General features: G+C 44.9%; 2 protein-coding genes across 4 annotated transcripts in view; one reads left to right on the top strand and one right to left on the bottom strand.

The window, feature by feature from the left end:
• ITFG1 (integrin alpha FG-GAP repeat containing 1) overlaps window positions 1-10,069 on the bottom strand; it is a 267,878-nt gene extending 257,809 nt beyond the window's left edge. Inside the window, exons 1-2 of the mRNA XM_056525641.1 lie at window positions 9,785-10,069; window positions 1,141-1,216 (exon numbers count right to left, since the gene is read on the bottom strand). Of these exons, the coding sequence (XP_056381616.1) occupies window positions 1,141-1,216; window positions 9,785-9,977 (269 nt within the window). The 5' untranslated portion in view covers window positions 9,978-10,069. The remainder of the gene's footprint in view (window positions 1-1,140; window positions 1,217-9,784) is intronic.
• Window positions 10,024-16,096, top strand: part of PHKB (phosphorylase kinase regulatory subunit beta) — a 297,465-nt gene continuing 291,392 nt past the window's right edge. Inside the window, exon 1 of one of the 3 annotated variants that reach the window (XM_056525638.1) lies at window positions 10,024-10,152. Coding sequence is in view for 1 of the 3 variants with exons in the window: in XM_056525640.1 (XP_056381615.1) it covers window positions 10,086-10,152 (67 nt within the window). In the remaining 2 variants the exon portion in view is untranslated. The other 2 variants (XM_056525640.1, XM_056525639.1) reach the window with 2 other exon arrangements.

Raw genomic sequence — 16,096 nt, 5'->3', positions numbered from 1 at the left:
GGTCAAGTATAGCTTGCACTGTTATGGGATGGCACTGTTATATGGAAGCACAATATGGATTGCACTGTTATTGAGGACACTATGGGTGGTATTGTTATGCTGGCACTATGACTGGGTAGTATAATGTGGAAGCCACTATTATAGAAGGCACCACTGTTGGAAGGTGGAAGTTGCAACTCTGGCCAAGCCTTCATGAGTTGTGAACCGGGAGAGGAAGGCAAATTGCTGCCTAACAGCTCTGGTGAAAATTTATCTTATTGATAAAAAAGAATGGTTCCTTGTATCCCGATTCTCACTTGGCCTTCATATACAGAAGGTCAGCTGGTCCCACATAAATTGGCAAATTTGGTCTTCATCTGTATGGAAGCCTTAAGAAATGGAGTTTTCAGGAATTTATGAAAATCTTAGTTACTTCTATGTGCTCCCAATAGGTGGCAATGCCAAATGCTCTCAATCATAAAGCAGATATTTATAGTCAACACGACACATATCTCAAACAAACAAACAAACTTGTACTTTTTGACTGCGAGTGGTACAGTCTCCATACAAATGGTACAAAGCCAGACGAAGTGCTATGTCAAGAAATAGCTGCTGCCTTAGACATGCTTGTTGTAGTTACCCCTTTCTTGTCATAGCTGTAAAGATTTTTCCCCAAAGTATGAAGATTGAAGATAAATGGTGAGTACCATAATCTGTTTATTCATGTACTTTGAAAAAGGTAATCTGACACTGCGGATTTACACCACAAAAGGTTTAGTGCTACAGCCCTATACACATTGAGGAAGATTTACTAAGATGTGGGATTGTGCATAAATGTGTTACTTTTCAAAATATACGCTTCTCATGGAGGGGACGTGTCCTCCTCGCATGTGACTTTAGGCTCCATTTGCAGCAGCAACTGTCTCACAAATCTAAGCCAGCTCAGAGCTGCTGCATCTGCTGGATTTACAGAGAGGCATGTGCCTCTTAGTAAATCCAGCGCAGTGAACAATGGCGGAGCTTTATATAAGTGCAGAGTATTAAAATGCTGGACTTAGTAAATGTCCCCCATTATCTCCGGGGAGCATTCCAGGAGTGAGAAGACGAGTTGAAATTTGCCAATATGCCTCAGTAACCACTCAGCCTTGATCTAATACTTACTCTAATGATAGTTTGACTTTGGGGCTGAAATACGGCGTGGACTTCAAGTCTGCCAAAAAGATTCTTAATTCATTACCTGAAATGACAAAATGAAAAGTGCTAAGTGAGAGGAGCTGGGGTGCAAATCAACTTTACGAGACAGATTTAGTAAACTAGGCCGTTCTTTGCAAGCTGCACACACTCACTGGCTAGCTGTTATTCATACAACTTGCTGTACCAAGACTAGAATTTACAAGCAGACATTTTAGTTTTCCCGATTTTATAGCATATCCACTGCTTGAAATCAGCAGCAAGCAGCCAACTAAGAAAAAAAGGTAAAAGGCTCATCGTGTCTCTCACAAAATGAGATTTTTTACTTCTAAGATATAATTCTACACACCTAATTGTCCTGAGCTCCAGAGATTTCTGCAACAAAAATTCTGGTGTAATAAAATGATGACTCTAGTATACCAGAACAGAAACCACATGTAATGGAGTGTATGGACGTCACCTGTATATTTTGAGATACCATCAAAAAGGTAGGTATTTCGTCATATACTTCAGTGTGCCACAGCATAGCAATAGGGTAGAAAAGACCAAAATTGTGACTATGCATGGTCTGCATTACAGCAGCATACATATTATTTGCACCATTATAAAGCAGACCATAAATAGTCACAAACAAATTACACTTGGTCTGCACAATCCACTGGCTATTCTGCAGGCACAGAGAAGAATACATGGCAGTACCAATTGGTGCCCGAAATATGATGTAAACAAGGCGTAAACTGCACTGCAGGGACGATCAACCACATATGATCCCAGGAAATTGCTATAACTTGTCCCAGTGACATAGATGTAGCATTTTGGCAGCAGAAACTTATTGGTGAGGCATGCTGGGTATACCAGCGTCAAAGATCTTGGAGAGCTACAGATTGTTTGCTAAGTGTTGAATGCTTCTTTTCTATTTTATTACCCTCCCTAAAAGTAAACACTCCACCCCTACACAAGGTACTGAGCTAAGCTGGGCACTGTGAGGTGCGCACATCAAGAGCTGAACCAGGGTAAAGAGAAGCCCACCAGCAAGTAATATATGACTGATATGACACTACAGGGTCAGGGCAGGATTACGGCAGATGTTAATAGTTGTGCGTCCGCTGATGGTAAAATGTACACGTTGTCAACCATAGGACAGAGCAGCAGACAGCAAGCAGGGGCAGTAAGCACAATTACTAAAAATTCAGCGATCAGTTAACTGTTTCTAGGAGTGACAGCTCGAATATGGGTTGTCATCAACAATCTCGAAAGGCAATTATGCCAAAGGGTTCATAAATGTATCTTTGGCCATCTACACAATACTTTCCCACAAAGGAAAGACTGGGTACAAAGAAATTTCAGCTTGAGAATCTACAATGCAAAGAATTCTGTAACAGCTGTCACATTAGGAGTTTGAGTTTACCACTAGCTGACTACATTCAGGCTATTAAAGTCAATGGGGCCGACATATGTGTGAGACAGAAGGCCAAATTGTGATGTGAATGCAGCCTTAGATATAAGAGCAGGGGGAGGTTACACGCCAGCTCAGAGAGTAAAACGTGTTTTTCAAAAAGTGGCCATAGCAGCATGAAAGTCAGTCTTAATAATGCAGAACTGTGCAGTCTGACATAAATACAGTATAAGAAGAGTTAATGATGCTTACACCCAAGACACAAAACATGAGTGGTACTGTGTAGTGTTTATACATACAGGACAAGAGTAGTGGTACTGTGCACCATTCATATATACAAAACAATAATATGGAATGAGGAGTACCGTGTGGTATCTGTACAAAAATGAGGGGGAAAGTGGTACCAGGAAGGATCCGCACAGGACAAGAGAAATCGTACTGTGCAGCATCTATACATAAGGGCAAGAGAAGCTGTGCTCTCCATACATACAGGACAAGAGAAGTAGAACTGTGCAGTAACCAAATATACATGACAAGAGAAGTAGTACTGTGCAGCGTCTATAAATGCAGGACAAACAAAGGGGTAGTGTGCAGTGCCCATGCAGGACAGGTGAAATGGTACTGTGCATACATACAGGGGGAAGTGGTACTGTGCAGTGTGCATACATACAGGGGGAAGTGGTACTGTGCAGTGTGCATACATACAGTCATGGCCGTAAATGTTGGCACCCCTGACCTTTTTCAAGAAAATGAAGTATTTCTCAAAGAAAAGAACTGCAGTACCATGTTTTGCTGTATACATGTTTATTCCCTTTGTGTGTATTGCAACTAAACCAAAAAAGGGAGGAAAAAAGCAAATTGGAAATAATTTCACACCAAACTCCAAAAATGGGCTGGACAAAATTATTGTCACCCTTTCAAAATTGTGGATGAATAAGATTGTTTCAAGCATGTGATGCTCCTTTAAACTCACCTGGGGCAAGTAACAGGTGTGGGCAATATAAAAAAATCACACCTGAAAGCAGATAAAAAGGAGAGAAGTTCACTTAGTCTTTGCATTGTGTGTCTGTGTGTGCCACACTAAGCATGGACAACAGAAAGAGGAGAAGAGAACTGTCTGAGGACTTGAGAACCAAAATTGTGGAAAAATATTAACAATCTCAAGGTTACAAGTCCATCTCCAGAGATCTAGATTTGCCTTTGTCCACAGTGCGCAACTTTATCAATAAGTTTGCAACCCATGGCACTGTAGCTAATCTCCCTGGGCGTGTACAGAAGAGAAAAATTTATGAAAGTCCGGATGGTGGATAAGCAGCCCCAAACAAGTTCCAAAGATATTCAAGCTTTCCTGCAGGCTCAAGGAGCATCAGTGTCAGCGCAAACTATCCGTCAACATTTAAATTAAAGGAAAACAGTCAGATATTTTCTCCCACACTATCTACAGTACTGATGGATAGTGCGGGAGACGCTGATTAAAATGAGCCCTACCTTACCTGGATCTGCCAGCAATTGTAGTTTTATTCTATGTGTATATCTTGCTGTAACTGGCATGGGCGGGGCTTCTACAGGTTAACTGGCACTGACGTCAGCGCCACTTATGAATATTCATTCCCCCTCCCTCCAGCTCTCCCTCTCTTCGCTGCTCCTAACTGGAGGGAGGGGGGGATAAATATTCATAAGCGGCGCTGACGTCAGTGCCAGTTAACCTGCAGAAGCCCCGCCCGTGCCAGTTACAGCAAGACAAACACATAGAATAAAACTACAATTGCGGGAAAATGGCCGGGCGGATCCAGGCAAGGTAGGGCTCGTTGGAATCAGCTTCTCCTGCACTATCCAACAGTACTGTGGATAGTGTGGGAGAAAATATCTGACAGTTTTCCTTTAAATGAAACGCTGACACAGAGACATAAAAAATCAAGACTACATTTTGCCAAAATGAACTTGAGTAAGCCAAAATCCTTCTGGAAAAATGTTTTGTGGACAGATGAGACCAAGATAGAGCTTTTTGGTAAAGCACATCATTCTACTGTTTACCGAAAATGGAATGAGGCCTACAAAGAAAAGAACACAGTACCTACAGTGAAATATGGTGGAGGGTCAATTATGTTTTGGGGTTGTTTTGCTGCCTCTGGCACTGGGTGCCTTGAATGTGTACAAGGCATCATGAAATCTGAGGATTACTAATGGATTTTGGGTCGCACTGTACAGCCCAGTGTCAGAAAGCTGGGTTTGCGGCCGAGATCTTGGATCTTCCAGCAGGACAAATACCCCAAACATACGTCAAAAAGCCCCCAGAAATGGATGGCAACAAAGTGCTGGAGAGTTCTGAAGTGACCAGCAATGAGTCCAGATCTAAATCCCATTGAACTCCTGTGGAGAGATCTTAAAATTGCTGTTAGGAAAAGGCGCCCTTCCAATAAGAGAGACCTGGAGCAGTTTGCAAAGGAAGAGTGGCCCAACATCCCGGCTGAGAGGTGTAAGAAACGTATTGATGGTTATAGGAAGCGACTGATTTCAGTTATTTTTTCCTAAGGGTGTGCAACTAAATATTAAGTTAAGGGTGCCAATAATTTTGTCCAGACCATTTTTGGAGTTTGATGACATTATGTCCAATTAGCTTTTTTTCCTCCTTTTTTGGTTTAGTTCCAATACACACAAAGGGAATAAACATGTGTATAGCAAAACATGTGTTACTGCAATCCTTTTCTGTGAGAAATACTTCATTTTCTTGAAAAATTTCAGGGGTGCCAACATTTACAGCCATGACTGTATATACAGGACAGGAAAGTGGTACTGTGCACTGTCCATACATACAGGACAAGATAAGTGGTAGTGTGCATACATACAGGACAGGAAAGTGGTACTGTGCAGTGTCCATACATACAGGACAGGAAAGTGGTACTGTGCAGTGTCCATACATACAGGACAGGAAAGTGGTAATGTGCAGTGTCCATACATACAGAAGAAGTGGTACTGTGCAGTGTCCATACATACAGAAGTGGTACTGTGCAGTGTCCATACATACAGGACAAGTGGTACTGTGCATACATACAGGACATGAAAGTGATACTGTGCAGTGTCCATACATACAGGACAAGTGGTACTGTGCATACATACAGGACATGAAAGTGATACTGTGCAGTGTCCATACATACAGGACAAGAGAAGTGGTACTGTGCATGCATACATACAGGACAGGAAAGTGGTATGGTGCAGTATCCATACATACAGAAGTGGTCCTGTGCAATGTCCATACATACAGGACAAGAAAATGGTACTGTGCATACATACTGGACAGGAAAGTGGTACTGTGCAGTGCTCATATGTACAGAACCAGAGAAGTGGTAGTGTGCATACATACAGAACCAGAGAAGTGGTAGTGTGCATACATACAGAACCAGAGAAGTGGTAGTGTGCATACATACAGAACCAGAGAAGTGGTAGTGTGCATACATACAGAACCAGAGAAGTGGTAGTGTGCATACATACAGAACCAGAGAAGTGGTAGTGTGCATACATACAGAACCAGAGAAGTGGTAGTGTGCATACATACAGAACCAGAGAAGTGGTAGTGTGCATACATACAGAACCAGAGAAGTGGTAGTGTGCATACATACAGAACCAGAGAAGTGGTAGTGTGCATACATACAGAACCAGAGAAGTGGTAGTGTGCATACATACAGAACCAGAGAAGTGGTAGTGTGCATACATACAGAACCAGAGAAGTGGTAGTGTGCATACATACAGAACCAGAGAAGTGGTAGTGTGCATACATACAGAACCAGAGAAGTGGTAGTGTGCATACATACAGAACCAGAGAAGTGGTAGTGTGCATACACACAGAACCAGAGAAGTGGTAGTGTGCATACATACAGAACCAGAGAAGTGGTAGTGTGCATACATACAGAACCAGAGAAGTGGTAGTGTGCATACATACAGAACCAGAGAAGTGGTAGTGTGCATACATACAGAACCAGAGAAGTGGTAGTGTGCATACATACAGAACCAGAGAAGTGGTAGTGTGCATACATACAGAACCAGAGAAGTGGTAGTGTGCATACATACAGAACAAGAGAAGTGGCAGTGTGCATACATACAGAACCAGAGAAGTGGTAGTGTGCATACATACAGAACAAGAGAAGTGGCAGTGTGCATACATACAGAACCAGAGAAGTGGTAGTGTGCATACATACAGAACCAGAGAAGTGGTAGTGTGCATACATACAGAACCAGAGAAGTGGTAGTGTGCATACATACAGAACCAGAGAAGTGGTAGTGTGCATACATACAGAACCAGAGAAGTGGTAGTGTGCATACATACAGAACCAGAGAAGTGGTAGTGTGCATACATACAGAACCAGAGAAGTGGTAGTGTGCATACATACAGAACAAGAGAAGTGGCAGTGTGCATACATACAGAACAAGAGAAGTGGCAGTGTGCATACATACAGAATCAGAGAAGTGGCAGTGTGCATACATATAGGACAGGAAAAGTGGTAGTGTGCATACATCATACATACAGAACCAGAGAAGTGGTAGTGTGCATACATACAGAACCAGAGAAGTGGTAGTGTGCATACATACAGAACCAGAGAAGTGGTAGTGTGCATACATACAGAACAAGAGAAGTGGCAGTGTGCATACATACAGAATCAGAGAAGTGGCAGTGTGCATACATATAGGACAGGAAAAGTGGTAGTGTACACTATTCATATGTACAAAACAGTAAACATAAACATCATAACACAGCATACAAAATAAAATAAAAAGGAGTACTGTGCAGTGTCCATACAAACATAAGGGGGAAGTGGGTACTAGGTAGAATCCACACAGGACATGAGCAGTTATACTGTGCAGCATCTATACATAAGGGCAAGAAAAGCTATGCTCTCCATATCCACAAGACAACAGATGTTATACTATGCAGTAACCAAACATTGAGTACAGGAGAAGTAGTACTGTGCAGTGTCTAAAAATGCAGGACAAATTAAGTGGTACTGTGCAGTAGGGATCGACCGATATAGTTTTTTTAGGGCCGATACCGATAATCGGTGGAGGTTAGGGCCGATAGCCGATAACTTATACCGATATTCCGGAATAAGTTATCGGCTATTTAACCCCCTGCGACACCACTGCAGATCATTGATTTAAAGCGGGCGCTTTAAATCAATGATCTGCAGTGGCTTTTGCGGGGCCATAGGCCACCACCACCACCCGCTTCTCTCCCCTACCTGTCAGGGTTGGCCGGGCCATCCATCCTTCCTGTAGTGTCCGGGGGCGTTCCGGGTGGAGGGTGGTCCGGTACGGGCTGTCCTTCTTCTCCGGCGGTCATCTTCTCCACTCCGGGCAGGCTCCGGCCTAGTACACTGCATAGACGCCGCTGCACAGTGACGCCTGTGCGCAGCGACGCACCTGACGTCACGGCGTAGCAGCGTCTATGCAGCGTACTAGGCCGGAGCCTGCGGAGTGGAGAAGATGACCGCCGGAGAAGAAGGACAGCCCGGACCGGTTCACTCTTCACCCGGAATGACCCCGGACACTACAGGAACTTCCTTCCTGTAGTTTCCGGGGGCGTTCCGGGTGAAGGATGGCCCGGACCACCCCCATTACGGGTAAGTTTAAGCAAGGTAATAGCCGATACCGATAATGCCCAAAATCGTGATTATCGGCCGATAATATCGGCCATACCGATAATAGGTCGATCCCTAGTGTGCAGTGTCCATGTGTACAGGACAGAGGAAGTGTGCATACATACAGGACCGGAGAAGTTGTACTGTGCAGTGTCCATATGTACAGGATGGGGGAAGTGGTATTGTTCAGTGTCCATACATACAGGACAAGGGAAGTGGTACTGTGTAGTGTGAATACATACAGGACAAGAGAAGTAGCACCGTGCAGTGTGAATACACACTGGACAGGAGAAGTGGTACTGTGCATTGCCCATATGTGCGGGACAGGGGAAGTGGTACTGTGCAGTATCCATACATACAGGACAGAAAAATGGTGGTAATGTACAAATAAAGAAGTGGTACTGTGCAGTGTCATAAATACACAAAAGTTGTACTAAGCAGTGCCCATACATACAGGACATGAGAAGTGGTACTGTGCAGTGTCCATACATACAGGGCAGGAGAAGTGGTTCTGTGCAGTGTCCATACATACAGGGCAGGAGAAGTGGTACTGTGCAGTGTCCATACATACAGGACAGGATAAGTGGTACTGTGCAGTGTCCATATGTACAGGACAGAGAAAGTGGAAATGTGCAGTGTCCATATGTACAGGACATGAGAAGTGGTACTGTGCAGTGTCCATATGTACAGGACAGAGAAAGTGGAAATGTGCAGTGTCCATACATACAGGACAGAAAAGTGGTGGTACTGTGCAGTGTGCATAACTACAGAAGTGGTACTGTGCAGCATCCATACATACATGCCATGAGAAGTGATACTGTGCAGCATCCATACATACATGCCATGAGAAGTGGTACTGTGCAGCGTCCATAGATGCATGCCATGAGAAGTGGTACTGTGCAGCGTCCATACATGCATGCCATGAGAAGTGGTACTGTGCAGCATACATACAAACATGCCATGAGAAGTGGTACTGTGCAGCGTCCATGCATACATGCCATGGGAAGTGGTACTGTGCAGCGTCCATACATACATGCCATGATAAGTGGTACTGTGCAGCATCCATACATACCTGCCATGAGAAGTGGTACTGTGCAGCGTCCATACATACATGAGAAGTGGAACTGTGCAACGTCCATACATACATGAGAAGTGGAACTGTGCAATGTCCATACATACATGACATGAGAAGTGGTACTGTGCATCGTCCATACATGACATGAGAAGTGGTACTGTGCAACGTCCATACATGACATGAGAAGTGGTACTGTGCAACATTCATACATGACATGAGAAGTGGTACTGTACAACGTCCATACATACATGCCATGATAAGTGGTACTGTGCAGCATCCATACATACATACATGCATGCCATGAGAAGTGGTACTGTGCAGCATCCATACATACATACATACATGCATGCCATGAGAAGTGGTACTGTGCAGCATCCATACATACATGCCATGAGAAGTGGTACTGTGCAGTGTGACCCCCCCTGTGCACATGTCCCAAGAGCTAACACTCTGAGCCCATAACCCATTCCCTTTCCTGACAGGGGTGACTTCCCGGGAGCCCCAGTCTCTCACCCCCTCTGACGATGAACATATCCGTCTGTTTATCCGCATTGAAGTCACCAAAGGCCGCCACCCATCCCCTGGCCTCTGCGCCCAACACGTCCCCGGTAACATTTCTCAGGGAGGCTTGTAGCTGGGACACGGCACCGGCAAGAAGAACCAAGAGGACCGGGAACGGACGGCGAAGGAGCACAGACTCCCTCATCCCGGCTGTCAGCGGCGACACTATTCACAACAGTTCCGGGATGATGACGTCACTAAGCGACGACTACGGAGGCCGAGAAGGAGCAGAATAGTAGTGTCGCGGCTGGACATGGCTCAGGTGCTGGCGGACGTGAGCTGGAAGGTGCTGGAGCTCAGGGCTCGGTCCAGGCGCTCAGGTGCGAGCATGAAGCCATGGTTTGTGTGGTGTAACATCCCTGACACCGTGTTCACCCCTGTTACTGTATCTGTGGGGTCTAGCATGGTGGCCCTGTGTCCTGTGTAGGGAATGGGGGATGGGCAGAGCTGAGGCTACCTAGGTTCGTGTCATTTTGCCCTTATGTGCCCCATGCTGGTTGAGTACTTTAAGGAGACTTTTGGGAGTGATGCTATTTTGGTAGGAAATGTTAAGTAGTAACACGTTTTCTATGGATGACAAAACAGTAATGCATGTGTCACCATGGAAACACATTACTGTGAATCCTACAGCTGCCATAACACTGGTCTACACAAGGCATATGGATTGCCTTGGTCGTAAGAGGGTCTGTATGGCCTGCCTATGGGAATAACCCACTGGTTTTCTCCTTGGCACGTAGTGCGGTGCACGTGTTATGATGGCGGATGATTTATGATACACTGAGTTCACTTTGTTAGGGTTGCCACCGGTATTTTTGCCACCCTGACGGTATTTTTATATTAAAAATACTGGCAATGCAATGGCCGGTATTTATCTAACCAATCCTTCAACTCCCGGAATGTTGCACCTATATCAGTGTTTCCAAACCAGAGCGCCTCCAGCTGTTGCAAAACTACAACTCCCAGCATGTTGGACTATATAGTAGTATATGTCAATGTTTCCCAAACAGGAGTGCCTCCAGCTTTTGCAAAACTACAACTCCCAGCATGCCCGTACAGCCGTTGGCTGTCCGGGCATGCTGGGAGTTGTAGTTTGGCAACAGCTGGAGGCACTCCTGTTTGGGAAACATTGACATATACTACTATATAGTCCAACATGCTGGGAGTTGTAGTTTTCGTTTGGGGCAGCTGCTGAGCCACAGGCTGTATCAGGGCATGCTGGGATTTGTCGTTAGCAACTAACTGCAACTCCTGAATTTAAAGGAGTACTCCACCCCTAGAAATCTTATCCCCTATCAAAAGGATAGGGGATAAAATGTCAGATCGCGGGGGTCCCGCCGCTGGGGATCCCCGGGATCTTGGATGCAGCACCCACCTGTTGCAGCTTCCGTCACGCCCCCTCCCATAGACTTGCATTGAGGGGGTGGGGCGTGATGTCACACGGGGGCGTGGCATGATGTCACACAGGGGCGGAGTCATGATGTCACGATCTCACGTCACCGTGGTCGGGAGCCGAAGCATCCAGGGTTTCCAGAAGCCGCAACAGGTGGGTGCTGCAGCCAAGATCCCGGGGGTCCCCAGCGGCGGGACTCCCGCCATCTGACATATTATTCCCTATCCTTTGGATAGGGGATAAGATGTCTGGGGCGGAGTACCCCTTTAATGGGAAAAAAAAAGCGATCAAAAAGTCACATTAAAACAAAAATGGCAATGTTAAAAGCTACAGATCGGGGGCGCAAAAAAATGAGCCCTCTTACAGCCCCGTATAAGGAGAAATAAAAAGTTATTGGGGTCAGAATAGGACAAAATTTTCCCCGCATATGTGTATCCTGTGATGTTATGCATATATAATGTGCAATGCAAATTAGCATGGGCGGTAATTTTTTGGCAAGAAAGGTGGCAACCCTATATGTTGTGGTCTGTCTCTGGATGCATCACTCTGGGTAAAATGCATTATGTCAGGTTGCAAAATGTCATCTGTCGCCATAGACGAGGGATAATCAGAATCCTCAGAACATGACATAGCTCGCTGTGGAATAGCGTACAGGGGGTGCTATGAAATAGCGCACAGTTGTACCCTAGTGATCAGCAGGAGGATCCCAGAAATTGTGTAAAAGGCATAGCGAATAGTTCTACCACTTTCTAATATACTTTCTGTTTCAATTTCCAAAATCTCTGCTTGCTGTCAGTTATTCTTATTGACATTTCGTACATTCAGAGTCTGAAAACTTGTAAAAGGTTAATATGTTTCGAATTTAAATTTGTTACAATTGTATCCTGTCTGAATTTTTATCTGTGAGCCTGAAGCTGGGTTTGCCAAACCGTACATGATTGCTGCGATTTCTGGCCACAACATTTTTACGTATGTTGAACAGTGCAAACAGTAACCACATTGCAAAACTGTGGCTCTCAGCCACACATCAGCCACACATCAGCCACACATCAGCCACACATCAGCCACACATCAGCCACACATCAGCCACACATCAGCCACACATCAGCCACACATCAGCCACACATCAGCCACACAGCACTCTTGCCTGCCTAAGGCCACTTTCACAAGGCTATACATCAGTGTTTCCCAACCAGGGTGCCTCCAGCTGTGGGATAACTACAACTCCCAGCATGCCCGGACAGCCTTTGGCTGTCCGGGCATGCTGGGAATTGTAGTTTGGCCACAGCTGGAGGCACTTGTTTGATTGAAATTCCAAGAAAAAAAACTGTGCAAAGTCAAAAACCGTATTGTGCAAACCAGATGGAACCGTGCGCACATTCAGTTCCCAATGATTCCCATGTTTAAAAAAAAAAAAAAGTATACGGTTTAATACGTTTTTTTCACCTGGACAAAAAAACGTGGTAGACTAGGGTTTTGGGCACGGGTTAAAAACCGTATAAGTTGCAAAACGGACTAAACCGGATGATGCGTTTGACATATGGTTTACAATATTAAGTCAATGCATACGGTTTGCTATACGGTCTGTAAGGTTTGTAACTTGAAACCGTAAATGGGAACTGTATAGCAGAAACATGGTGTGCATGCACCCTAAGTAGAGATGAGCGAACTTACAGTAAATTCGATTCGTCACGAACTTCTCGGCTCGGCAGTTGCTGACTTCTCCTGCGTAAATTAGTTCAGCCTTCAGCTGCTCCGGTTGGCTGGAAAAGGTGGATACAGTCCTAGGAAAGAGTCTCCTAGGACTGTATCCACCTTTTCCAGCCAACCGGAGCACCTGAAAGCTGAACTAATTTATGCAGGAAAAGTCATCAACTGCCGAGCCGAGAAGTTTGTGACAAATTTAATTTACTGTAAGTTCGCTCATCTCTAAGCCTAAGGCTTCTTTCACACTACCGCCATGTTCCTGCATTTGTTTAAAAAAAATAAAAAAATAAAATGAAAGAAAGAAGTGATCTGATTGGTTGCTATGGGCAACTGGGCAACTTTTCCTCTGCACAGGTTTTGATAAATCCCCCCCCCCCCAATATGTTTTCAGCCTCTGGCTGTACTGACAGGCAGAGATTTTGATGGGGAGAAAGTAGAACACAGTCTATGGCCAATTTTCCACAGGAGCGTTTTGGTCAGTATTTGTAAGCCAAAACACGGAAGAGGTACATACTTTTCCATTATGGTTTTTTTTCTCACTAGGTTCCACTTCTGATTTTGGTTTACAAATACTAATGCAAAATGGCGCTGTGTGAAATGAGGCTATTGGGAAGCTGTAGGACTTTTCACTGCATTGACATAACCCTGGGCGAGCACTATAGTTTTGGGTGTATTCTCTGGGTTATGATTTGGACATACACATATTTGTTCACAATCCAATAACGTAATATTCCACAGTAACCACACTGTTTCCTAACCTTCACTCAGCCATCGGTAAGCTCTGTGCACACACAAAGGCTGCGTCCATTGTATGGGCTGTTTACTGACCTCCTTAGCTTAGTTATAGAGTGGAAGAATTACAGATGCGGTACAGGTTAAGTCCACAATGAAGAACTTTGCCGCACTCTGTTGGACTTCAATTCCACACTATTGTAAGACCTCTCTGCATGTACTGGTTTTCAGCCTCTGGGTGTAAACTGGAATGTCAGTGACTGGAAAGATTCCACTTTACACCCAGAGGCTGAAAACCTGTACATTTGTATCCAGCCTATACAATCTTTTTTTCAGTTACATAAATATTTCTATTAATACTGGACCTCTCCTTTAAGTGCTTGCCAAGCTTTACCCACAGCTGGATATCTAATGGTTTTAGTGCTACATAACTATTAAAGGGGTACTCTGGCCCTAAGACATCTTATCTCCTATACAAAGGATAGAGGATAAGATGTCTGATCGCTGGGGACCCCCGCAGTGTAGCATGCAGCACCCACCTGTAAGCACTGCAGGAAGCGCTGGAGGCTCCAAGTCTTATGCCTCCCGACCACGGGGAGGGAGTATCGTGATGTCATGACTTCGCCCCTGTGTGACGTCACGCCCCACTCCGTCCCCTCAATGCAAGTCTATGGGAGGGGGTGTGACGACCGTCACGCCCCCTCCCATAGACTTGCATTGAGGGGGCTGGGCATGATGTGACTCCGTCCCCGTGGTCGGGAGGCATAAGACTTGAAGCCTCCAGCGCTTCCTGCAGTGCTCACAGGTGGGTGCTGCATGCTGGATTGCAGGGGTCCCCAGTGGCAGGACCCCCACGATCAGACATCTTTTCCCCTATCCTTTAGATAGGGGATAAGATGTCTTAGGGCGGAAGTACCCCTTTAACTTTCATCCACAGGCTTATATAATGCTCACATGGTTTATTATAAGATCACATTTCATGTATACTGTGAACTGTACGGATACATTGGCCCTCATTTATCACTAATATGTGTTGTGTATGTTCATTTCCTTAACTCATTTCTATTGAGTTTTATTTCCTATTCTGAAATGTGATTTCCGGATAAAGGGAACTTTTGTCACCTTGCACATGCACCAAAGTGAGCCCAAATGTCTAAACAAAGTGGTTTTAATTCCCCCCCCCCCCTATCTTTTTATACGTGAGAGATCACAGGTGAAAAAGACACCAAAAGCAGGATGGAAAATGTAATAAATGACTCAGATTGTGAAAAAGTAGAAAGCAATGTCCACATTTCGGTAAATAGCTAACACAGAAAATAGAGATAATACGAATAATTATTTTTCACAAGCCCTTCACTAGACATAACATTATTGTTCACTTAAAGGGGTATTCCAGGCCAAAACTTTTTTTTATATATCAACTGGCTCCGGAAAGTTAAACAGATTTGTAAATGACTTCTATTACAAAATCTTAATCCTTCCAATAGTTATTGGAAGTTGAGTTGTTGTTCTCTGTCTAACTGCTCTCTGATGACTCACGTCCCGGGAGCTGTGCATGATGGGAGGATATCCCCATAGGAACTGCACAGCTCCCGGGACGTGAGTCATCAGAGAGCAGTTAGACAGAAAACTTCAGAAGCTAATAACTATTGGAAGGATTTTTTAATAGAAGTAATTTACAAATCTGTTTAACTTTCCGGAGCCAGTTGATATATATAAAAATGGTTTTGCCTGGAATACCCCTTTAATCTACTAAACTAAGGGTCCTCATAGAAGGCCTTACCAGAGGCAGCAAACAAGCACCATTCAGCAAAATTTACACTTAAATCGTAAGCCACTGTTCACATTGGTATATGCAGCAGGAAAGCTACCAGCACATATGCTTTCCATACCCTTAAAGAGTAGCTCCCACCATTCTATTTTTTTTTCTGTCCCTGCCTATTGCCAATCTATCCCTAACCCCCTCCCTGCTTTTAATTTTTATTTTTACTTTATTAAAAATGCTTTTCGTCTGCCTGGCAGTGTGCTCACTACCAGGTAGACTTCCCCAGCAGGCGCCACGTTACTGATGCCTGCTGGGGGGGACTTCCGCCCTTAGTTCATCTACACAGGGTGCCTCCAGCTGTTTCACCACTACAACTCCCAGCTTGCCCTGACATCTATTGGCTGTCAGGGCGTGCTGGGAATTGTAGTATTGAAACAGCTGGAGGCACCCTGTGTAGATAAACTATTAGTTAGTTACATGCGGCGCTAGCCCGTCCCCTCCGTCTCCCTCCCCCCGCGCCATACCCCGTTCCCTCCATCACAAACCCCCCCCCTCCCGCATACCCCGTTCCCTCATTACACTTACTGCAGAGTCCGGCAGCGGGCGTGCAGGGACAGCGGCGGCGATGAGGCGACGGCGGCAATGTGCGGGAGGAGTGGCCTCCCAGCCA

The sequence above is a fragment of the Hyla sarda genome, chromosome 6 (assembly GCF_029499605.1).
Source record: "Hyla sarda isolate aHylSar1 chromosome 6, aHylSar1.hap1, whole genome shotgun sequence".
Classification (NCBI taxonomy): domain Eukaryota; kingdom Metazoa; phylum Chordata; class Amphibia; order Anura; family Hylidae; genus Hyla; species Hyla sarda.
The sequence above is the reverse complement of the archived record's forward strand: the minus strand, read 5'-3'. Positions and strand labels throughout refer to the sequence as shown.